This window comes from Gouania willdenowi, chromosome 11 (genome assembly GCF_900634775.1).
Source record: "Gouania willdenowi chromosome 11, fGouWil2.1, whole genome shotgun sequence".
Lineage (NCBI taxonomy): Eukaryota > Metazoa > Chordata > Actinopteri > Blenniiformes > Gobiesocidae > Gouania > Gouania willdenowi.
The window spans coordinates 31,300,090-31,325,088 of record NC_041054.1 but is presented as its reverse complement, the minus strand read 5'-3'; the positions used below and the strand labels follow the sequence as shown (position 1 = coordinate 31,325,088).

Here is a 24,999-nt window from a genome sequence, read left to right as displayed (position 1 = left end):
GTGAAGGCCCTGCGCTGAAGTTTGGCTCCACAGATTGTTTGAAAAATATTCTTAGAGTGATTTGTGAACAAAAACAATGATGGAGATATTTTCTCTGTGTGTAAATTCAGGTAAACACGGTCACAAGTTAACATGGAAATAGTGCAATTCCTCTGCGACCTCCAATAAAAACAGTATGTAAAGATTACAACAATGACTTACAAGCTGATCAATGGCAGAGTGGTTAATGCAGCGAACGTAAAAATTTGATTTTTTTTTCTTCTCATTGATGAAGGATCGATCCCCAGTGGAAGCAATTCAACAGTTTGTTTATTTATTTGTATGACACAGATCATATACGTGTTCATTGTTTTATTGTTTCATCATATTATAGACTGTAGATTTTGTAGAAACACATAGGGATGAAGAAGTGCGAGACAAGTAACTTCCTGTTTACAACAGCCGTGGTGAGTCCACTTTGCACCGAGAAGTCCGGTTTTCTACATGTACCGCGTCCGCACACAGAGCTGCAAACACAATCACATATTAACACTTTAAACAGTTGTACAACGTGAATAAAAGCTACCCGGCATCAACGCGGGCAGCTATGCATCCTGGTCCTTTTTAACAAATCTGCTATTGCTGTGGCAACAAGCCACGCTACCGGAAGTCGGTCGCCAGTTAAAATGGTCGCCACTTAAACTATAACACCGGCCAAGTGTAGAAGAAGAGCACGTCTCCGCTGTTTAGTTGCACCCGTAGCATCATCAGTCAAAATAAGTCCTTTCCTGTCCGCATACAACTCAAAAGACGTCAACCACCGTGTCCACCTCGGTCCGAGCGTAGCTGGATCCATGTAGCAAGGAAACGGTTAAATGCCTGACTTCTCCATGCTGGTTTGAAACTATCCCCACTTGCCGTGTCGCCGCTGACTTTCACGCTTTACAATGCGCACATTCTCGTCGCCATTGTTGTGTGCTTACCTTACTACTTAATTAGGTCGTGCACTCTGAATTAAATCAATACACCAAGCACTGTCTCGGTTGGTTTCTTTATTCCACCAGGCACAATCAACCATTAACAACATGTGACTCCTTTTGGTTCCATAACAGGCAGCATTACGCCTCTGTAGTGCACAGCCTGCCGGAAACCATTAGAAGAAGAACACTTCCGGGATTAATAAGAATAGTGAATAGGAAAGGAGATAGGAGGAAACTAACCGGCCTGGCTTCATATTATACACGTTGTTGACTCGATTATTTTATTTTAATTTCAACTGTCAGACAGTAGATAAACTACATCATTTTGTTTACAGCTGATAGTGACAACACAACGTTAAATAACAAGATGCCTAAGAAAAGCAATGTAGAAGAAGAGTGGGTGGATGAAGAAAACGTGCCAACAGCTGGTGAGCAAACGAGTGTGAGAAGCTAAGCTAATAGCATGCTAACCAGAATAGTCTTAACTTCTCTTCAAATATGACTGTAGGCTTTTATTAAGGTACGTCATGGTGACTATGCAATGTTTGTTAGCCTAGCCTTAGCCTAGCCTGATGTGTAACTCAATGCTAACTCTTCTACAGTGTGCTATGCTATCTGTCCCCCACCAACATGTTCACGTTGTTCTATAACTTATTATAACTTCCTGTTTCTGTAACGCTAACACTGAACATTTTAAAACTTTTATCATAACACAAATTAAAGTTATTTGACGTTATTTTCGTCTTTATTACGGTTTAAACCTACTGTTATGTGTTTAACAACCAACCATACCATGGAATGTTCATGGTTTGTTTTTTTTCCATCTGACATTAAACACCTTAAATGTTCCATTCTTATTTTATTGTAAAACATTGAACAATCCCTGTGAAACAATACAAACGTATTGTTTTAGCTGCACATGAGGTAGATATATATAAATAGATATAAATTAAAAGATTAAAGCATTCCTGTCCATTTGTTTTTGTTTAATCATTACGGTCTGGAATGTTGTTATCAGGATAATTTAATTTAAATAAAGATGATCAAAACTTAATCAGTAAACCTGATCAGATTCAGTAAACTATTGATCCCTGAGGGGGAATTGGGTGACTAAGGCTTTATATTATATTGTGAATTTTTTATATGACATAAATAATTAAAAATGAGAAGTCAGAATAATCCATGTCAGTACAACTTATATCTACCTTTTATTTGTGTCTTACTCATTATTTTAAATTAATTTTTCATTTTTGACATACGTTTTTGTTTAATTATGGTTTTTTTTTATTTACGAGTATTTATTTTGTTCCCTCGCAGGAGTTAAAAACTAATGTTTTCTGAAAATGATTATTTCTTAAAAAAACAGAATTTAATAAAATTAATGTGGAAAACACATAATTTAAAAAAAATAAATAAAACGGACTTTGGAAAAAAATAAAACGCATATGCATTTAAATGTATAAAATATTTAAAAAAAATTGTAAAACGAATTGCAATCGCAATATCTGTCAGAAAAATCGCATTTATGTTTTTTGTCAATCATGCAGCCCTATTTGATATCTTTTTATGCATTCAGTTGGACAGAATATTTAGGTGTCACATCATTGTCACTGGCTCTAAATCACCAAATCTCCATTTGCTCTGTGTTGTTCTTATAATTATTATTGTTATTCCTTGTTCCTGTACAGTGTGTCTGCTTCTTGTAGCCCTTTTGACATCCACTTATCCTCATTCCCCAACATTCTGTTATTATTGTTTTTGCTCATATCAGAGGCACATATGATCCCAGCCTAGGGTGACATTGGAAACGTTTCATGGGAATTTACAGAATGAACAAGAATAAATGTGGAATTTACTAAATTAAATATATATATTTGCTTTAACAACCAGATTTCCTGCAAGTATAGTTGATGGCCATGCACGCACTGATAAGTAATGTTTTACTTCACGTTGATGTTTTTGTTTAAGAATTGATTGTTTACTTATAAAATATAAGCTAAAACAAACACTCCACTGTTTGTGCTTGAAAAGCAGTTATTGGTATGAGTGCACATTTCTGATGTTTAACTAGGGCTGGGCGATATGGACCAAAATTCATATCTGCATATTTTTCCTCGAGATGAAGATATACGATATAAATTTTTATTTAACTCAATAGTCCTAGCAGAAGGACAATTTTGGTTTAAATTCGCTGATGAAAAATGCCACATAGGCACAGTTATTAATAACAAATAGCTTTAAAATTAGCCTTTTCTCCTCTTAAGGGACAGCACGTGTGAGTGAGTTCTGTAATGTGGCTTGTTCAGGGTAAGGTCTGGGTTAGGATGCACTCAGACATCCATCAAACGGTGCTTTTTATGATATTGTGAAAGCAGAGACTCCTAAAACAAGTATTTTAATATAAAATAAAATTATATCGATGAAGGCAATATTTTAATATTTTTTTATATTGTCAATATAGAAAACTTGATTTATCTTCAATCTTAGTGTATTACCCAGGCCTATGTTTAACATCGTATTACTTTCTGTAAATCCTACAACGAGATGCTTCCAAAAGTTGAATAATTGTAAAGTTCTACTTACAAATAAATCAGTTGAATTATGTTTTTATTTGTATGATTGTGAAATTGTGAATGGATGCTAATATGTATGTTTGGATATGGAACAGTTATTTAAAACTGCAGGTCAATTCCAATAAATATTTCCCATCAAAAATTTCTATTTTTGTATTTTCCCAAAATTCCTGAGTCTAAGTTCCTGTGGAATGTTATCGCTGTGTCCAAACTCTTGACTGGTGTACATTTATGCAGTGTTTTGTGTATTTATGAACTCTTTATTTCTCATCGTAGCTCCAGCAGAGAAAACAGTGAAGAAAGGAAAGAAAGACAAAAAGGAGAAGAAAAGTGTGAGTTTCCTTTCATTCTTTGATTAAACAGCTTTGTAACGGATGCTAAATTACATTTTATTTCCCCGTCAGTTTTTTGAGGAACTTGCCACAGACGACAAAAGTGAAAAAGTGGTTGAGAAAGAACCTCCAGGAAAACAGGTAATTAATATTTGTAATCATTAGAGCATTTAGACGTGGATTGAAATCCATTTTCTTTTTCAGTCTCACAAAAAGAAGAAAGAGCGGAGGAAAGGAAAGGGTGGCGTAGCAGATGAGGATGACGAGGATCACGATGCCATGATGAAGTTGAAGAAGCTCTCTGTGCACGACGATGAAGACGACGAGCCTGGTATGTTTGGATGTGTTCACGATCAGATTGTTTTACTGTACATCTTATATTGATATATACTAATAAGTGCCCGTCGGAAGTATGTATTCATATAGTGGGAGGAGCTTAAGTAGAGTTGTCAATTATGTCCAAATGAGTGTGTGTTTGAAGGTTGGATGTACATAGAGGTGTACATACTGTACTCTGTAGTGTTATAAAGGGTTTATTTGTGGGTGTAAAATAAAATAGTGTGTGTGATTTACCTGATTTAATTCTATTAGACATGAACATGATAAATGTGTTGTTTTTTTTACTCATATTACTTACTATACATACTATATATTACTGTATTTTTTTAGTTTGGTGTATTTTTCTGTAATGTATGTTTTTTGGAGTCATTATGTGTATTTTTGTATCTTTGTGCATTTTTTGTATAATTATAGTTTTTTGTTGCCATTGTAGTGATTCTGGAATCATTTTGTGTATTTTTAGTGTAGTTTTGTGCATTTTTGTTGTCATGTGTATTTTTTTGTATAAATATTTATTTTTGTGTATTTTGAGTTATTTTCATATTTTTTTGTTGTTTGGTGTATTTTTCTGTAATGTTTATTTTTGGAATCATTTTGTGTGTTTTTTGAGCCTTTTTGTATATTTCTGTGCATTTCTATTTTTATTATAAATAGTGTGTGTGCGTGTGTCTACATCCATCTCTGTGCGTTATCTCTCACACACGTGCGCGCGTCATGCACATATTCATCGCAGGTTGAGAGAATTTAAAAAAAAAAAAAGAGAGAGAGACACGGAAGTACCACGAAAAATAAATGTTTTGCAACTCTCCCTCTCTAAACGGCTCTGTGTGAATTCAGCATGTACATCCCGGTGTAGTGCACACACGCACATCAGCCGTGTGTGTGTTTACATTGTAGCTGCTAGCATCTTTCGTAGCACATAGAATAATATAAGAAGAAACACTCACCCTTGCACAGAACAAACAATAGTCATAGTAGAACCATGTTGTGGACCCATCTGCTCACAAATACGTTACATTCCTCTGTTTGAAGAATCAGAATGTTTGTGATAAGGTCGGCTAACGACCGTCAGCACAGCCACCGCCCACAGTCATGGAGACGAAGGAGGAAGTCAAGTCATTGACCTGGGATTTAAATGACTTTTAGCGGTACAAAAACGTTTTTAATATTGACCTAATTTTTTTTTTTTTTACCCAAACAAACACACAGTGACGTCATGAACCCGGAACCAAAAGTAGCGTGCTCAATACCGCGCTCTTACCGAGGGAGCCGTAAATATAAAATTAACATTTGCTACACCAAATTACTCCAAAATAACGGATACACACACTTGAGGTATTTGGAAGGCGTTGACTAAGTTTCAGGTTGAACTCTTTCAGGTTGGGGAGATATTTGCTCCACACACACACACACACACACACACACAGACAGACCTTCTTTGCTTTTATAGATAGATCTAAAGTTGAACAGGTTTGTCCTTTTTTTTTTTTTTCAACAGACACAGTTCCTGTCAGAGGAAACAAGAAAAAGGTTTGACTCCACGTTTATATGTTGGTTTCTAATGTTTGGAGCTGACAACTTACTGTTTGTCTTTAGGGTGGGAACATCTTTGCTGCTCTCAGTCAGAGCCACAGTGATGAAGAGGAGAATTCTGATATAGACGATAAACCAGTGACGAAGGTAGGACACTGTTAAAAAGATTATCTTCTGTTTTTAAAAATGTGGCCTAAAACCTTTTAAATATACGTATTAGAAGATCTTTGTCTAACAAAACACACATTATTATTCACCATACGGTCTCAATGTCATTTCATCAAATGAACCACGCACTTTGGTTTTAATAACTAACATTTTTATCAATAGTTCAGTGATTATTCAATATTCACACTATAAATGTTTAGTGTCATCTGATCAATACTTTATAGATATGGATAATATAGTGAGGGGGTGTATGTGTCCTTATTTATCTTCCATGTTCATCTTCCAATATATCAGTAACTCCATCACATATAAAGGTAAATATGGTATAGTAATAAGCTCCACCTACAGAAATAGATCTGCTATACATCCTATCTGGTGGACATGTCAGCTCCTCTAAATAGTCACTAAGTCAGTGTGTGTTTGGGTCTGGAACATGTTTGGGTCTTCAGTAAACTACTTAGCATATGTCTCAGCTCCCTGTAATGTGATCAGCTTAGAGCTATGAACATAGACTGTTCACATCACTAATGATTAGTCACAGATATACATTGGTTCTAGACTCACACGCTCTGGAAATATGAACATATACTTAATTTACCATTATTATTGGTTCATAACTGCATGTGGGAATGTAAGAAAAAATCTGATCTGTTTTAAATTATAATATAAATGTTACTCTTTATTGGGATAATTCTTCATTTTTATTTTGGTTTATATTTTATTATTATATTTCTTATATTTTATTTAAAGTTATTCACCACTGGTGAATAACTTTAAAGGGGACATATTATGAAAAATGTTCACCTTTTAAAACACTTCGCTGTGGTCTAAATGACATATCTGTGCTGGTGTTTGGTTCAAACATAACATGAATTAAGGAACAGAAGAGGTTTAATACCCTGTAAAAACACTCTGTTTTGGGGGGGGTGTCCCTGGATTTGCATAGACCTCCCCCTTCCCACTGTGTGTAGAGTAAGCTGAGACAGCAGTCTGTCCCTCACGCTCCGCTACAGTGACACAGCTGCACACAGCTGCAACTTACCGAGGCAAAATTAAAGAGAAACTCCAAGCTTGTCTGACACGCCCATGAACACGCCCCCTTCAGTACTCATACAAACACACATGGATGTTTACTTCTGTTTTTCTGTGTGCTGTATTTGGATACTTTCTACATTTTTACATCGCTACAGTACATTAAAATGATTATCAAAGTGAGGAATGCTAACGTACGGATGGAGATCTCTGACACACACACACACACACACACACACACTGCTGCTAGCACTATAGTCCAGAATAGGATCACATTGTGTCTGTGTACTTATTAATCCACTTTCAGCTGCTATGATGAGCAGAGTAAACCAATCAACACACAGTTATCTATCAGCTGTTTGCTGTGACTGCAGCTGTTTGGACGGAGCAGGAAGCGGGGGAGGGGTACGAGTTTTATTTACATTTTTATTTCATTTTATTTTTTATTTTAATGCGTACATTAATGAGTTTCTTACAAAAGTGTTTAAAATACGTAAATGAAAAGCTAAATCTGTGGGGGCGGGTGCTGTGGGCTGACCTAAGTCACTAGTATCATAAAAAATCAAAAAATCATCGCATCAAAAAACATTTGTTTTTGAAAACATGATAATTATTGTAAACAAATTCCCCATGTTCTACATTTTCTCTTTTTTTGTGTTTTTCTGAATTCATACTATGTGAGGTACAGCTTCTCTGTAGATATGATGATCATCTGACAAACACGGATTATAAAACTGACTAAAACATATATGCGTTTAATATATGACAGTGTTTCTCCAGCTGATGAGCACTCCTTTCCAGATAATGTACTGAATTATGAAAACCGTGGAATTGATTCCTGCAATTTGGGAAAAGATTTATATTTCAGAAAAGTCCTTCTATTCTCAGGGTTTGTGTGTCTTTAACAGTCTCTATCTTCAGCCACCAGCACTGAACTGTTTAAGGGAGAGTAAAGGTCCCTTAGGAGAGCTCTTCTTCTCTGCTTCATTGTCTGCTACCAAACCTCAGAGATGGAACTGTCGCTCTCTGTGGTCACAGATTTTACTGTTATTATCCTCTTTCAGTAAACAAGAGGTTTACATCAACATCTTTTATTTTTCTTGATTTTTTTAGAGCAACCAAAATTAGCATGAGTTGACGTTTTAACTGTAAAAGCTGCTAAATGATGTAAAACTCAGGCTGAATGCTTCACTCAAATAGAAAAACAATGGGATGTTTACAGGCAGATGATGTTCTGAACTTTCCTAATGAAAAGCACGTTGACACTTGGAAGCATTGTTTTCTTCTTGTGCTTTGATGCTTTACATTGTTTCCAGTGTTTACTGCTGGAAGGACATTTACACTGATTTGTTTTCATGTAGCGTGGAGGATCGAACAAGAACAAGCCTGCAGAGAAGCAAAAGACCAACAACACAAAAACACAGGTAGGTAGTCATTATTGTTCTCACCAAAGCAGAAAGAGAAATGAAATAAGATGCAGTAAACGTAGAACCTTTGGTTAGAACATGAACCAGCATCACCAACGTAAAGCTGCTGCAGACGATCATTTTTTATCAGATAAAGACAGTGTAGGCCTCACGTATCAATCAATAAAGAAAACAACATCATTTACTCACAAATAATGTGGTTTCATCTCTACTGTAAATATTGCATTTTGTTGACAAATAGTTGTGAAAAGATTTGCGAATTGCATTGTGGGATGTGGAGTCCCATAATAATACTAATGCATTGGATTTTATATGGCACCTATCACTGACTCTCAAAGCTCTTTACATTGATTTACATTATTCTTTCACTCCACACTTAGTGGTGGTAAGCTACTATTGTAGCCACAGCGACCCTGGAGCGAGGCTGCCATAGTGAACCATAGGCTCCTCCCACCACCAGCGCTCTCACACACACACACACACACCACATTCATAGTAGACTATGTGGGTAACGTGTGTGTTTTAGGACACAATGACAGATACCACTAGATCAGAATGCAGTTTGGTATAAATAATCTTATGAATTAGTATAATGAGATGCTCGGAGCCCTTTTTTTTTTAGAATGGGGTCTACACCCCATTTCTGGTAATTTCCAAATTTCTGGGAACATAGTCGTGTGATATATTGTTTCAAAGGTAATTCAACGCAGATTATGATTATGCCTCACACAGTTTGATTAGGGGTCCATGGGCCCACCCCCCTTTTTTCGGCAATTTCCATTAAAGTCGTTTTCTCATTTATTTGTGAGTCAAATATTGTGACAGTTGGTGGTACCGAATCATTGACACATACCAATATATGAATGGGGTCCATTACTTCATCGGTGCCAGGGGGCCCATCCCCTTTTCCGGTAATTTCTAAATTTATCGGAACATATTCGTCTGATATATTGTTTCAAAGGTAATTCATTGTCGATTACATTTTACCTCGAACTGAGTCATTTAACTGAATTCTCGGGAACGTGGTACGTGCTATTCTGCGGGCCCAGCCGTAGTTCATCCAAACTTGTTCTTCTTAATGAGCCTTTTGACGTATCAATGTCAGTTCAAATCAAGTCTAAATATCTAAAACATGTAAACTTATTACATAGATCATGTTTTATCCATCTTGATATGAGTCAGCGCTGATGCTGATCACGTTTCTGTTACATTCTATTGTAATAAAACATGTTTCTATTGTGTTCATATAGAAAAAAAAACCTGGTGAGCAATCAAACAGTGAGGATGAGGATGGGGAGAAAAGTGATGACGGTGCTGATATGTTGGTGAGTTGACGTCCTTCACACAGTGCTGCTGCTGTAATGATAAGTAATCAATCCACCGTGTTGTGTACTGTCACTTTAAGACTGCTGAGGACGTGATAGCTGAACAGTCCAAGCAGCAGGATGATGACCCGTATGCTAACCTCAGCAAAAAGGAGAAGAAGAAGAAAAAGAAACAGGTGAACAGTAGTTTAGTTCTTCTTATATCAGATTTCACTTTATTGGTTCCTGAGAGTGGAATCATTGATTTATCCTCCAGCCTATGAGCTATCAAAGCATTTTAAATAGACATGTAAAACTGCAGCAGCCTGGTCGGAGCCTTTGTTAGAAAAGGACGTAGAGCAGACGTGGGCAACTGGCGACCCTGGGGCCACATGACGCCCTCGGTCTAATTTTGTGTGGCCCCCGAATTAAATGCACAAAATCGCACTGAAAACATCCGAAATGCCAGAAATATATGCAAAAGAAATAGCAGAAATACAATAAATCACTGAAAAAAACATACAAAATGATAGGAAAGCAATAACATATAAAACCACAACAAAAGTGACCAAGAAAAGTGCAGCGTTTTTAATCTATCAACTCTACTTGGTCTATCAAGATAATTTAAACGCTGGTAGATAGTTTAGATTCCTCACTTTTAACACAACAAATGTGCAACTGTGAGGCTGCATCAGACCGCTGCGCTGTCTTAAATCAGTCGTGATCAGGACATTACTAAGAGTTAGAGCAGGGGTCTCCAACCTTTCTGAAACTGTGGATACTTCATAGGTACTGAATATCTGAAGAGCTACTTCATAAATACTAAATGTGCACAGTTTCACTTTAATTAGAGGCTAAGATAATAAGGAAGGCTAGTAGTAATCTAAAAAGGTCTTAAATGTTGAGGTTTCAACATGCAACACTATGAAATTGTTTCATTTTCATTACATTTCATAGAAAATGTTATCTCCTTATTTTACTAGCTATTAACAAACAACTTTTAAGTAATTGTACAATATTTATAAAATGAAACAATTATGTCATGTTTTACAAAAATCTACCTTGTTTTTAAAAATTGATTGTCATATATAACATACCACTGACCATACACCAGATCTGCAACATTTTAAACATTTGTCACAATGTTTCAGATTCAGAAACTTTATTTATCCCCGAGGGGAAATTCAGTTTCAGTTACATCCTGTCCAAGAAAACATGAAAAGACACATATAACATTAGACGTCAAGGACGGGAGAGCTGTGGGTCACCACAAGGGCAGCGCCCCGTATTTAGGTGAAAAGTGGGACGACAACAGGAGGAGAGAAGAGGGGAAAAGGCGGGTTCTAAACTGAGTTTCAGTGAAAATAAAGATTTAAAGATGGTAGTGTGATACTAAAACAGTATTTAATTAAATTTAATACAAACTACATCTGAATTTATCTTTGTGAGTTTGAATCCTGCAAAGTTGATCAGATTTTAGATGGAGCTCATTGGTGTCTAGAGCTGCTGTGGGCCCATCACATGGTCCATGTGGGCACCATGTTTGTGACCACTGGGTAAAGTGATCCACCACTCTGTCCTAGTTTGAAACTGTTTTTGAAGTGACCATGGGTTTATAATTAATGGTGATTTTAAACATGATGGATCATCATTATTTCCAATCGGAGCACTAATAAAATGCTAACTGCTTCTTTCAGTTAGAGTATGAGCGCCAGGTGGCCAGTGTTCGCAGTCAGAGTGCGTTGGAGGGAGACTTCTCTGTTTCCCAGGCAGAAATGTCTTCCAGACAGGCCATGTTGGAGAACGCCTCAGACATCAAGGTCAGTCCATCTCAAACATGCTATGTTTACCGTACTAGCTTCTTTTCTTCATTTGGATTGAAACCAATAGTTCCCAACCCTTTTCTTATGATCTCATCTCATTCTAATGTCATATGTCACACTTTTCTGGTTACCCCAGATACATTTGTTTCTCTAAAATTAGTTTTCTGATCATGTTTGTAATAGTTACAAATATAGAGTAGCCAGTATCAGTAACAATAGGCGTTAAGCGCAGATATTTTTATTAGTGGGTATTGTGTTAACTAGATTTATATTTCAGAAAGTGAAAATTAGGGATGTAACGATTCACTCAAATCCCGATACGATTCGATTCACGATACTGGGTTCACGATACGATTTTCTCACGATTTATTTTAAAAAATGGGACTGTAGACAAATGATGACTGAAAAATATTCCTTTTTTTTTTTTGGGAAAAAAACTAGAAAATACCGTACTATTTTCCTTTTATTTTTCATTTTCAAAAGAATTCCTTGATAAACTATTCAAAACAATACAATTTCACCAAAAATAAATCTTGAATGAAATAAATAAAGGAATAAAACAAATGAAGAAGCCTATTAATTTAAATTCTGGTTCTATAATAAACAATGCAAAACTGCATAAAAGTTCTTTTTCTTTTTAAAAGTGCAACTGAAAATGTATTTTGTGCCTTAAAAATTGGACTTTAAAAAAAAAAACCCGTCATTGCACTGATATACGTCATATTTGTTTGGACCAGCAGAGGGCGCGGGTAACCCAGTGGTCGGTTGGCATGCAGATATCTTGCAGTGAAGAAGAGAAGCTATGCTAGCAGACAGAGCTAATAGAAAAACGTGACTTTTACAGATATTCAAGTGATATTACAGATATTCTTTCAGTGCTAAAGGGGTAATGAATCATTTATTAACATATTTAAGAGTAGAAGGCGGCCAGAAAGAAAGTATTAGCAGACTCCGCCCGCCGCCTACACTTGTGCTCTCTGCTGGTTAAAAAAAGTACTGCGATTCAATTTTCAGAAAATCGATGTCAACCGTGATACCTATGAATCGATTTTTAACTGCCTTACGATTAATTGTTACATCGCTAGTGAAAATAGAATACAGTTGTTTGAGATTGCATGTGGTGTTTTCATTTAAAAAATACTAGAACAGTGGCTGTCAGAAGTATGTATGTATGTAGTAGGGCCTTAAGTAATCACCAAATAAGGAACAGTCAAAGTCTGTTTTTCCTCAAAAGAGAAGTCCACAGGAGCTCCAGACTTGTGAAACAGCCTTAAATTATCTTCCTCTCTCTCACTCGTTTGCCTGCGTGTAGGTCTGGTGCTACTCCAGGTCTTCAGCGAGCGATTGGCTCTGGCCGCTAGATATAGATTCTGCGCTAGCGCCCCCTCATACTGAGGTCAAAAGCTGAATAGGTTTCACTTCTGGGTGAACATGAATGTGCCGTATGAGGTAAATAAAATTAAAAGAAATGTTTTGAAATGACCAACTTACTCCAAAATAACAGATGCACAAACTTGGGGTATTTGGAAGCCGTTGACAAAGTTTCAGGTCGAACAGATACTGTGTCGGAGAGATATTAACCCCACAAACACACGCACGCACAAACAGAACTTTCTTGCTTTTATTAGTAGACTAGTACAGTGCCCGTCAGAAGTATGTATTCATGTGGGAGCTTAAGTAGAGTTGTCAATTATGTCCAAATGAGTGTTTGAAGGTTGGATGTACATAGAGGTGCACATACTCTGTACTCTGTAGTGTTATAAAGGGGTTTAATTGTGGGTGCAAAGTAAAATAGTGTGTGTGATTTCCCTGCTTTAATTCTATGGGACATGAACATGATAAATGTGTTTGTTGTTTTTTTTATTCATTTTTATATTTTTTTTCCAATTGGTTTGTTTTCTGTAATGTATGTTTTTTGGAGTCATTATACTTATGTTTTTTGTATAATTATTGTTTTTTGTTGCCATTGTAGTATGATTCTGGAGTCATTTTTTTTCTGGGGCCTTTTTTGGTGCATTTTTGTGCATTTCTGTTGTCATTTTGTGTATTTTTTGTATAAGTATTTAGTTTTGTGTATTTTGAGTCATTTTCATCTTTTAGTTGTCGTTTGGTGTATTTTTCTGTTATTATTTTGTGTTTTGGGAGCCTTTTGTATATTTTTGTGCCTTTCTGTTGTTTTGTGTACTTTTTCTACAAATATTGTTTCGTTTTTTATTTTACTCATTTAGTATATTTTTATTATAAATACCGTGTGTGTGTGAGAGACTCGCTCCTGGTTGGACTCTCTCCATCTCCTCTGTTAGTTCTCTCTCTCACACACGCACCAGGGCTAGAGACTGCGACCAAAGTGGTCGCATATGCGAGTACATTTTCAGTGTGCGAGTGAAAATTTCATCTGGTCGCATCTGTGTGAGTACGTATAGGGTGACATTATTTTATACGGAGCGGCTGAGCGCTTCATCACATCCCACAGAGTGCACCTCTCTCTCGCTCTTCCTCTCTCGCTCTTTCCGCGTTGCGGGATTACCGTAAAACCGTCGAAAACAGGCACTGCAAATTGGCTGGCATCTAGGTTGACCGAGGATATCGGAGTGGAGGCTGGCTTGACCGCAGTGCTGCGGGTAATGCAACGGTGAATGTGCCGAATATAATCACGTGTTGAGCTCAGCGATAAAGCGTACATGTACATCAGAATCATCATGGAGGGACCAGAACTGATGGACTATGATACCAGGACAGATGTTCAGCTGTGGTTCTCCCAGAGCAGTGGTCTGCAACCTGTGGCTCTGGGGCTTTTTGGCTCCAGGAGGACTTTAATCCAGGTGAGAGGAGGTTAAATGGTTCCTTGTAGAGTAAAGGTTACAGACCCCTGACCAGGGGAAGAGGGTTAGGAGACCCCACTATCAGAGCTGGACCCTCTGAATTTAATTCATGGGGTGAAACAATGCAGATGATAAGTTGGTTATGTTACTGTTAACTTAATTCAAGTTCAGCATTTCTGCAAAATAAAATAGAATACATGTAACCTGTTGTTATGATTTACTGTTATTTAAAAAAAAATTGTTACGTCTTTTTTTTTAAATTATATAAAATAAATGACCTGTTATTTCAGCCTCTTCCTGCACTGTATATCCATTTGTGATATTATGTATTGTTTTTAATTCTGCAAAATAGATAAATCACAATAAAGGAGTAAACAAAAAATTAAATTAAATTTTTTTATTTACATTTATTTATTTTAAAACTTAAAATGTATCTATCTAGCATTCGCTGATTAATCTAAAACTGGTTCTCAATGCTGAGAAGACCAAGCTAATGTTGTTTTCTAACCATAAGAAGGTGCCTCTAACTCCCCCGGTCGTGTCCACTCTTGAAGGAAACGTCATAGAAGTGGTACATGAATATAAATACCTTGGTGTCGTAATTGATGATTCCCTCACTTTTACACTTTTCATTGACAAACTTGTGAGGAAATTAAAACTTAAATTGCGTTTCTTCTTCTGCAATAAGACATGTTTTTCTTTTGGTGTAAAGAAGCTCCTTGTCTCTGCCACATTCTTATCTGTGTTAGATTATGGTGACCTTTTTTATATGAATGCTTCTTGTACATGTCTTCTGATGGTGGACTCTGTTTATCATTCTGCTCTAAGGTTCATCACAAACTGTAGAGCCAAGACACATCACTGTGAGCTGTACTCTCAGGTGGGATGGCCTTCCCTGTACACTAGGAGGCAGTGTCATTGGTTTACTTTTATTTATAAGGCTCTTCTTGGATTACTGCCCTCTTACATCTGTACATTACTTACAAAGAGAAGTACGAACACTTATGCACTGAGATCCAATGATCAGCTGTTGCTCACGGTTCCTTTTGCCCGCACAGAGCTGGGGAAAAAGCCTTTGTACATCAGCTCCTTGTGCTTGGAACATGCTGCATAGAGACTGGAAGCTGACGGAGTTTTTATCCTTGAATGCCTTTAAAACGAAACTGAGAGAATTTGAGACTGCCTCAGTTGTCTGTAATTGTTTTATTTGATTCTTATGTTATCCTGTCATTTTAATGTAATGTAAATAACATATAATATTTGTGTTCAGTGTGTTGTAACTTTGCTGCCTCTTGGCCAGGACTCCCTCGAAAAAGAGGTTTTTAATCTCAATGGGATTTTTTTCCTGGTTAAATAAAGGTGAAATAAAAAATTAAAAAAAATCTATAAAAGCAAGGTGCGTGCGCAGCAAATATCTCCCCGACGCGGTGCGAATTTGACCTGAAACTCGGTCAACGGGTTCCAAACACCCCGAGTGTGTGTATCTGTTATTTTGGAGTAATTTGGTCATTTCAAAATGTTTATTTTAATTTTATTTCACTTCTGGACGGCCCCGAAATGAAACCTATTCAGCTTTTGACCTCAGGGTGTGAGGGGGCGCTAGCGCACCATCTATATCTATTTCACTGCACACCTCACTTCCGGTGCGTGCACGAGCTCCCGTGGACTTTTCTTTTCTCTTTTGAGGAAAAATACTTTTACTGTTCTTTATTTGGTGATGACATTTAAAAACGTTTATTTTCATGTTAGTTTGACCGTTCGCTATTTAGACCGGATGGACCTCACCCGGAAGTTATTGACAGCAATGGCTGCTGTGTTGAAAGCTGCACATTTATCAGCAGCGCGTGTGTGTGAGAGAACCAACGGAGGAGATTTGTGTCTATGGTAAAGAGTCTCACACACACCAATCAGGTGTGCTTCACTATCGATCACCGTGTGTGTGCGTGCGCGTAACCTACCACCATTTAGTCTGGTTACAGTCTGTGTCACGACACCCATCCATTGGGTGGTCGTGACTGTAGTGTTGAGTCAGATCAGTAAACGGTGCTACATAGTGAAGCCCTCCTGATGATTACTGCAGCTTCACTCACAACACACCTGCCACTACATCTACCTACTGAAAATAGATAAGTTTAGTGAAAGTTAAGCAGACACACACTAAACAACAACCAAAAATATGAAAATGACTCAAAATACACAAAACTAAATATTTATACAAAAATTAAACAAAAGACAACACAGAAAAATGCACCAAACGACAACAAAAACATGAAAATGACTCAAAATACACTAAACTAAATACTTATAATCCCACATGAATGCATACTTCAGACGGGCACTGTACATTACAGAAAAAAACACCAATGAAAACAATATAAAATTAGTTTAAAAAAAAACAACACATTTATCATGCACACATAGAATTAAACTATTTTACTTTGCACTTGCAAATATACCCCTTTATAATGCTACAACTCATCTTAAGCTCCCACTATATGAATACATACTTCCGACGGACACTGTACTCGACTTAAAAAAACATACATTTACAGAAAAATACAACAAAAATATGAAAATGGCTCAAAATACGCACAACTAAATATTTATACAAAAAACACACAAAATTACTCCTGAATCACACTACAATAGCAACAAAAACAATAATTATACAAAAATACACGTGACTCCAAAAAAATACATTACAAATTATAAAACAGCAAACATTTTTGCACAAAAAGACAACAGAACGAAACACAAATACACGACTCCAAAAAACATACGTTACAGAAAAATACACCGTACAACAAAATATAAAAGTGATGAAGTCATGCACGTCCCATAGAATTAAACCAGGAAAACTGCACCCACATTTTACACCCTCAAATATACCCCTTATGCTCCCACATGAATACATACTTCCGACGGGCACTGTACTAGTTTTTTTAAATTACAAAATCATTTTTTAAATCACTTCTTTTATTATTGTTACGAGACATTTCAGGCGACCCCACATGAAGTTATGACCCCAAGGTTGAAAAACCCTCAATTTAAGCTCTTTAATTGTGTTAGTTATTTAGCTGGTAAAGAACTGTTGTTGTTTTCAGTTGGAGAGATTCAGTATATCAGCTCATGGGAAGGAGCTCTTCGTCAACGCTGATCTTCTCATTGTGGCAGGAAGACGATATGGATTGGTTGGACCAAATGGGTGAATAACATGTTGTTTTAGACAAACCTGAGATAATAACAGTATATATATTAGAGCTGTCCCGATCCAATATTGATATCGGATATCGAACCCAGCTGTTCCCACCATATACTGCCAGTAAAAAAATAACTGAATGTATGTATGATTCGTGCTGATATCGGATTGATATTGGTATCGGCCAATACTCAAGGCTGCAATATTGGTATCGCATCGGAAGTGAAAAAGTTGTATCGGGACAACCCTAATATGTATGTGTATATATGTATGTGTATATATATATATATATATATATATATGTATATGTATGTATATGTATATGTGTATATATATATATATATATATATATATATATATATTGTGGAGAGGTTGAATATTAAAGACACCTGGTGTCCTGCAAAGACCTTTAGATGTTCTCCAGTCTAGTTCTGTAGGTCTACACAATCATGGAGAAATCTGCTGACCTGACAGTTTTCCAAAAGACGACCATTGACACCTTGAACAAGGAGGACCAGACACAAAGGTCATGGCTAAAGAGGCTGGATGTTCACAGAGCTCTGTGTCCAAACACATTAATAGAGAGGTGATGGGAAGGAAAAGATGTGGTAGAAAAAAGTCTACAAGCAATAGTGATAACCACGCCCCCTGGAGAGGATTGTGAAACTAAACCCATTCAAACATGTGGAGGAGATTCACAAAGAGTGACTGTAGCTGGAGTCAGAGCTTCAAGAACCACCACGTACAGACGTATGTAAGACATGGTTTCAGCTGTAGCATTCCTGGTGTCAAACCACTCTTGAACCAGAGACAGCGTCAGAAGCGTCTCGTCTGGACTAAAGACAAAAAGGACTGGACTGCTGCTGTGTGGTCCAAAGTGATGTTCTCTCATCGAAGTACATTTAGCATGTTCTTTGGAGATCAAGGTCCCAGAGTCTGGAGGAAGAGAGGAGAGGAACAGAATCCACGTTGCTTGAGGTGGAGTGTAAAGTTTCCACAGTCAGTGATGGTTTGGGGTGCCATGTCATGTGCTGGTGTTGGTCCACTGTGGTTCCTTAGGTCCAAGGTCAACGTAGCCGTCTACCAGGAAGTTTTAGAGCACTTCATGCTTCCTGCTGCTGACCAACTTTATGGAGATGCACATTTCATTTTCCAACAGGACCTAACACCTGCGCACAGTGCTAAAGCTACCAGTACCTGGTTTAAGGACCATGGTATTGGTCAGTAAACTCACCTGACCTTAACCACATAGAACATCTATGAGATATTGTGAAGAGGAAGATGTGAGACACTAGACCCAACAATGCAGAAGAGCTGAAGGTCACTATCAGAACAACCTGGGCTCTCATAACACCTGAGCAGTGACAGACTGATCCACTCCATGTTACGCCCATTGCTGCAGTAATTCAGGCAAAAGGAGCCTCAACCAAGTATTGAGTACATGATCATACTTTTCATCTTCATACTTTTCAGTTGGCCAAAATTTCTACAAATCTGTTTTTTGTATCAGTCTTAAGTAATATTCTAATTTTCTGAAATACTAAATTTGGGATTTTCATTAGTTGTCAGTTATAATCATCAATATTAAAATAAACATTTGAATTATATCAGACTGTGTGTAATGAATGGATATGATATACAAGTTTCACTTTTTGAATGGAAATACTGAAATAAATAATCTTTTTCATGATATTCTAATTTAATGCCCAGTACCTCTAGATATGAGTAAAGCTCTGTGTAACAGAGTTTTGTTCTTTGATCCATTAGCAAAGGAAAGACCACACTACTGAAGCACATCGCCTGCAGAGGACTCAATATTCCTCCTAACATTGATGTGTTGCTGTGTGAACAGGGTAGGTCCTCCTCATCACTGACTCTTTCTCTGACTATTTATCTGACTCTCTGACTCTTTCCATGAGCAGAGGTGATAGCTGATGACACTCCAGCGGTGCAGGCCGTGTTGAAGGCAGACACTCGTCGTCTGAAGCTTCTGGAGGAAGAAAAAAGCCTCCAAGCTCTGCTGGAGAAAGGAGAAGACAGTGTTACTGAGAGGTTGCACAAGGTGAGTGAGGAGCATTTTAGATTAATTTATTAGCTCATTTAAATATGAACAATGATGGTGCTGGATTAGATGGAATTATATTCCTCCACAGGAAATATTCTGGCTGTTGCTCTTTAGTTTGTGTTTGTGATGTAATGGAATTAATTGTGTGAGAGATAAACACACTGCTTCCTACACTGTTATTAATTAAAATGAATAATTCATGTATTAATAATCATGAAGAATATTTAATTGTACAAAATAAAAATATATTATTATTAATTTATTAATATAAATAATGAATAACAGTAATAATTAATAATAATTATAACAAATAAAAAAAGGTTATTGATTAATAAACCTTAATTAATAAATTATGATCAGCATTAATTAGATAATGCGTGTAACGCCATTTAAAAAAAAAAAATGTTAACAGATAGAAGAGATGTTAGAAGTCCATTGCTTTTACTTTTTCACACAGTTTAGAAACATTTCACATTTTTACTGGGTGATTAATCCACAGATTGACTTATACGGTAGAGTGATCTCTTACTCAATTTTAAAAGGAAAATAATAACAACCTAAGCTCCTATGAACACACTGATCTATTTAGTTTTTCTGTGAGTTTTTTACTACTTTTATTTCTGACTGTACATCAGTAAACTCAGTGGTGTCATGCCTGGTGTTTATTTCTTAGGTGTATGAAGAGCTGGAGGCCATCGGAGCAGCAGCGGCTGAGGCCAAAGCCAGGAGGATCCTGGCTGGGCTGTCGTTTACCCCAGAGATGCAGAACAGACCCACCAAGAGGTTCTCTGGAGGATGGAGGATGAGAGTTTCCCTGGCCAGGTACGCATCACACCTGACACATTGATCCAGTAGGACTGGCTCTAGTCAGTGTTAGAGGCTCTAATGCACCTCTGTTTTATTTCTAAAAATCACAGAGCTCTGTTCATGGAGCCCACTCTGCTGATGCTGGATGAACCCACCAACCACCTGGACCTGAATGCTGTCATCTGGCTCAACAAGTACGATCTGAACCTGTAATGTTTATTAATGATGCACCGTTTTCATATTTGGTATCCGTATCGCTACCAATTTGAAGGTAATTCTTTATCTGGAATCCTAAAAATAGAGCTGATCTATTTAGTCAAAATCTATGTTCGGCATCAGTGATGTCATGTGGCAGTTACACACCGAGTGGAGCCCACTTTCCCTATGGAGCAATGAAATGTGATTTTTAAACTACCTCAGTCCACTAACCCGACGACTACTTGCTGTAAATGTTCCGAGGGGTGTTGGAAAAACTTCATTACAACACAACCAACTTAACCAAACATGTACAGAGTTTTCATTCTGTGGTAACGCCATTCATCCATCCGGGCTTCCCATTTCCTTCCGAGCTTCCAAATAATGCTGCTGCGTCTTTTCTAGTATGAATTCCAGGGAGTATGCTGAGTTTATTGAACCAGAGGAACAAAAAGAAGGCAGTTTGAAGCAGCTATCTTTGAAGTAGACGAAGGAAAGACGCGAAAGATTTCCACCTAATATTGGCAGGAAACAAACATTACTGAGAGAAAACTAACCTTCATTGTTATGGATCAATAACTTCTGATGTTGGGGACGAGGGATTCATCTGCTCATTAGACACGTTACGCGATGGTGAGCAGAAAATATTAGTCCGAGACAGACAGCTTTCATGGTAAAGTGTGCAAACACATATTAGAGAAGATAAAAGATGTCAAAGCTCTGAGTTTCACAACAGATACAGTATATGGAGCACTGGCATTTCCCACCATGTCACTCTTAAGTTTAACACTGGCTGGAAAAGGATCACACACCAGCAATGCTTTTTTTAAATTCAATTTTACATATTAAATTGCACTAAACCATTTTAAAGAGCTGATTTCTGTTCATTTTTAACGTCTTTTAACCAAGCTAGCTAAGCTATTTTTTTTTCTCAATTTCATCTCCTTTATTATTTAATTTTTATTTAATTTTACATTTTTAATTACACTGACTGAACCAGTGGTATTGTGAGTCAGATTGTGTATTCTTTATTTACCAAGTTAAAGAAGCTGTTAATGTTTGGATGGATGTTTAACTCGTATTTGCACAAAACCATTATTTGTCATGTCTCCCAACCAACCTAGTTAAGCTGGACTTTTCTCTCTCAAATTTCAGTGCCTTCATCATCCGATATCGGATGTGAAAAAAAGCTGATTATTTATCTCTAATTTTGAACTCTTGTGATGTGATATCACATCTATTTTAGAGTATGTTCTATAGATTAGTGTGTGTGTGTGTGTGTGTGCAGCTACCTCCAAGGCTGGAAGAAGACTCTACTCATTGTTTCCCATGACCAAAGTTTCCTTGATGAAGTGTGCACAGACATCATCCACTTAAACAATCAGAAGCTGCACTATTACAGAGGGAACTACTGTGAGTAGACTTTGGTTTACTAATCATTCTTAGTTATGGTTATATAAGATGTATAAAACATTTGGACTGAAACTCATGTTCTTACATTTTCAAGTGACCTTCAAGAAGATGTACGTTCAGAAACAGAAGGAAATGCAGAAACAGTACGACAAGCAGGAGAAGGAGCTGAAAGACCTGAAAGCTAGAGGAAAGTCCACCAAACAGGCGGTGAGAGCCTTCATTTCATCCAAAGGGCCTGTACAGGATCGTAGAGTTACAAAAGCATTGGTTCAAAGCTTGTATGTGTTCAGTCTCCCTCTGGGAGCAGTTAGCCATGAGGAAGAGACACTTTCTGTAGTTAAGAACCTAATGGAGATGATAAAGACTCAGTGTAGGCCTCATTGATCACTACATACAGTAAAAGATGTCAAAGGTTGAAATTCCTGTTCTAAAGTTAGTTCTGATCTCCATTGGAAACATTCTCTTTTTGACATAGTTGGAAAAGTTTGGTGCATTGCATTGTGGGATGTGGAGTCCTGTAGATCAGTGGTTCCAAACCTGCTCCAGTTATTTAACCTGAACCCAGGTTCCTCTACTGCTGAACACTTAAAAACACAATAATATGTCCTATACAGTATAATGTAGCCCTACAGTGACCTTTGTCTGTTAATTTTACCTCCTGTTGAGGAATAATATGTAATAAAAATGATAATCTGTAAATGCATAATAAAACATCTTATTCAGAGTTATAACTTGATTTATTGAATTAATTATCCTACTGGTATTTTCAGTAAGAAACAATCTCTCTCTCGTTTGTAAAAAAATACATTTACCAAACATTAGTTGATTGAACATACAGTATATCAGTAATACAACATATTGATCAGCCTGAAACTGTGAAATATAACTGACTACAACTGTAATGAGAGGATGAACAGAACTCTGGAATGTTTGGATGAATGTGAGAGATTTTGAATTGTTATGAAAAGCCTTGTTCTATATTTAGTTTTCATATTTGTCAAAGCTGAAAATCCACTTTCACACAAGTACTTGGTGACAGAGAACATCAAACATGTTTGTTGTAAAGTAATATTTTTGATATATTGATTTTATATTTTCTATGTCACCACTAGAGGGCAGTCTGACATGTTAATGTGTCATTAGTGTCAATGCATGGAGGCTCCGCCATTTTGACGGTCAACGACTGAGCGGAACGTCATGTCATTGCACTGTTTATCATCCAGAAAAACTAATTACAAGAGGAAGATAAAGAACTTTTGGTTTGAGTATCTCCTCCATGAACCGCCACCTTAACGTGGTGGAGGGGTTTGAGTACCCGAATGATCCTGGGAGCTATGTTGTCGGGGGCTTAATGGCCCTGGTAGGGTCTCCCAAGGCAAACAGGTCCCAGGTGACGGGTCCGACTAAGAGCGGTTCAATAGCCATATATGTACATTAAACAACAAAGGCAGTTCACGTCGCCCGGATTGGCGCTACCGGGGCCCACCTTGGAGCCAGGCCCGGGGGTTGGGGCTCGAGTGCGAGCGCCTGGTGGCCGGGGCTTTGCCCACGGGCCCCGGTCGGGCAGAGCCCGAAAGGACGACGTAGGCCCGCCCTCCCGTAGGCCCACCACCCGCAGGAGGGATCATATGAGGCCGATGCAATGTGGATCGGGCAGTCGTCCAGGGCGGGGGCCTTGGCGATCTGATCCCCGGCTACAGAAGCTAGTGTTAGGGACGTGGAATGTCACCTCTCTGGCGGGGAAGGAGCCTGAGCTTGTGTGCGAGGTGGAGAAGTTCGGACTAGATATAGTCGGTCTCACCTCGACACATAACAAGGGCTCTGGAACCAGCCTTCTCGACAGGGGTTGGACTCTCTTCTACTCTGGAGTCGCCAATGGTGAGAGGCGCCGGGCCGGGGTGGCTATACTTCTTGCCTCCCGACTTAGTGCCTGTACGTTGGAGTTTACCCCGGTAGACGAGAGGGTAGCCTCCCTCCGCCTTCGGGTGGGGGGACGGATTATGACTGTTGTTTGTGCCTATGGGCCAAACAGCAGCTCGGACTATCCACCCTTCTTGGATTCCTTAGAGGGAGTACTGGAGAGTGCTCCTTCTGGGGATTCCCTCGTTCTGCTGGGGGACTTCAACGCTCACGTTGGCAGCGACAGTGAGACCTGGAGGGGCGTGATTGGGAGGAACGGCCCCCCTGATCGGAACCTGAGTGGTGTTTTGTTGTTGGACTTCTGTGCTCGTCACAGATTGTCCATAACAAACACCATGTTCAAGCATAAGGGTGTCCATATGTGCACTTGGCACCAGGACACCCTAGGCCGCAGTTCGGTGATCGACTTCGTAGTCGTGTCATCAGACTTGCGGCCGCATGTCTTGGACACTCGGGTAAAGAGAGGGGCAGAGCTGTCAACTGATCACCACCTGGTGGTGAGTTGGCTCCGATGGCGGGTGAGGATGCCGGTTAGACCTGGCAGACCCAAACGTATAGTGAGGGTCTGCTGGGAACGCCTGGCAGAGTCTCCCGTCAGAAGGAGCTTCAACTCCCACCTCCGGGAAAACTTCAACCATGTCTCGGAGGAGGCGGGGGACATTGAGTCCGAGTGGGCCATGTTCCGTGCCTCTGTTGCTGAGGCGGCTGATCGGTGCTGTGGCCGCAAGGTAGTCGGTGCCTGTCGTGGCGGCAATACCCGAACCCGTCGGTGGACACCGGGGGTGAGTGATGCCATCAAGCTGAAGAAGGAGTCCCACCGGGCCTTTTTTGGCCTGTGGGACTCCGGAGGCAGCAGACAGGTACCGACGGGCCAAGCGGAGTGCAGCCACGGCGGTCACCGAGGCAAAAGCCCGGACATGGGAGGAGTTTGGTGAGGCCATGGAGAACGACGTCCGGACGGCTTCGAAGAGATTCTTGATTTGTCCACATGTGTTTTGTGGACCTGGAAAAGGCTTTTGACCGTGTCCCTCGGGGATTCCTGTGGGGGGTCCTCCCTCCCGGAGGAGTATGGGGTATCGAACCTCCTG

The 24,999-nt window shown here is 38.5% G+C and overlaps 1 protein-coding gene across 1 annotated transcript in view; it reads left to right on the top strand.

Annotated features, from left to right (window-relative positions):
* The first annotated feature begins 1,123 nt into the window (after positions 1–1,123).
* Positions 1,124–24,999, top strand: part of abcf1 (ATP-binding cassette, sub-family F (GCN20), member 1) — a 38,570-nt gene continuing 14,694 nt past the window's right edge. The window contains exons 1-17 of the mRNA XM_028461202.1: positions 1,124–1,387; positions 3,809–3,864; positions 3,937–4,005; positions 4,069–4,195; positions 5,702–5,733; positions 5,800–5,883; positions 8,298–8,360; positions 9,614–9,688; positions 9,769–9,864; positions 11,365–11,487; positions 17,417–17,517; positions 19,279–19,364; positions 19,434–19,573; positions 20,250–20,398; positions 20,494–20,577; positions 21,867–21,991; positions 22,086–22,198. Coding sequence (XP_028317003.1) covers positions 1,327–1,387; positions 3,809–3,864; positions 3,937–4,005; positions 4,069–4,195; positions 5,702–5,733; positions 5,800–5,883; positions 8,298–8,360; positions 9,614–9,688; positions 9,769–9,864; positions 11,365–11,487; positions 17,417–17,517; positions 19,279–19,364; positions 19,434–19,573; positions 20,250–20,398; positions 20,494–20,577; positions 21,867–21,991; positions 22,086–22,198 — 1,584 coding nt within the window. The 5' untranslated portion in view covers positions 1,124–1,326. The remainder of the gene's footprint in view (positions 1,388–3,808; positions 3,865–3,936; positions 4,006–4,068; positions 4,196–5,701; positions 5,734–5,799; positions 5,884–8,297; positions 8,361–9,613; positions 9,689–9,768; positions 9,865–11,364; positions 11,488–17,416; positions 17,518–19,278; positions 19,365–19,433; positions 19,574–20,249; positions 20,399–20,493; positions 20,578–21,866; positions 21,992–22,085; positions 22,199–24,999) is intronic.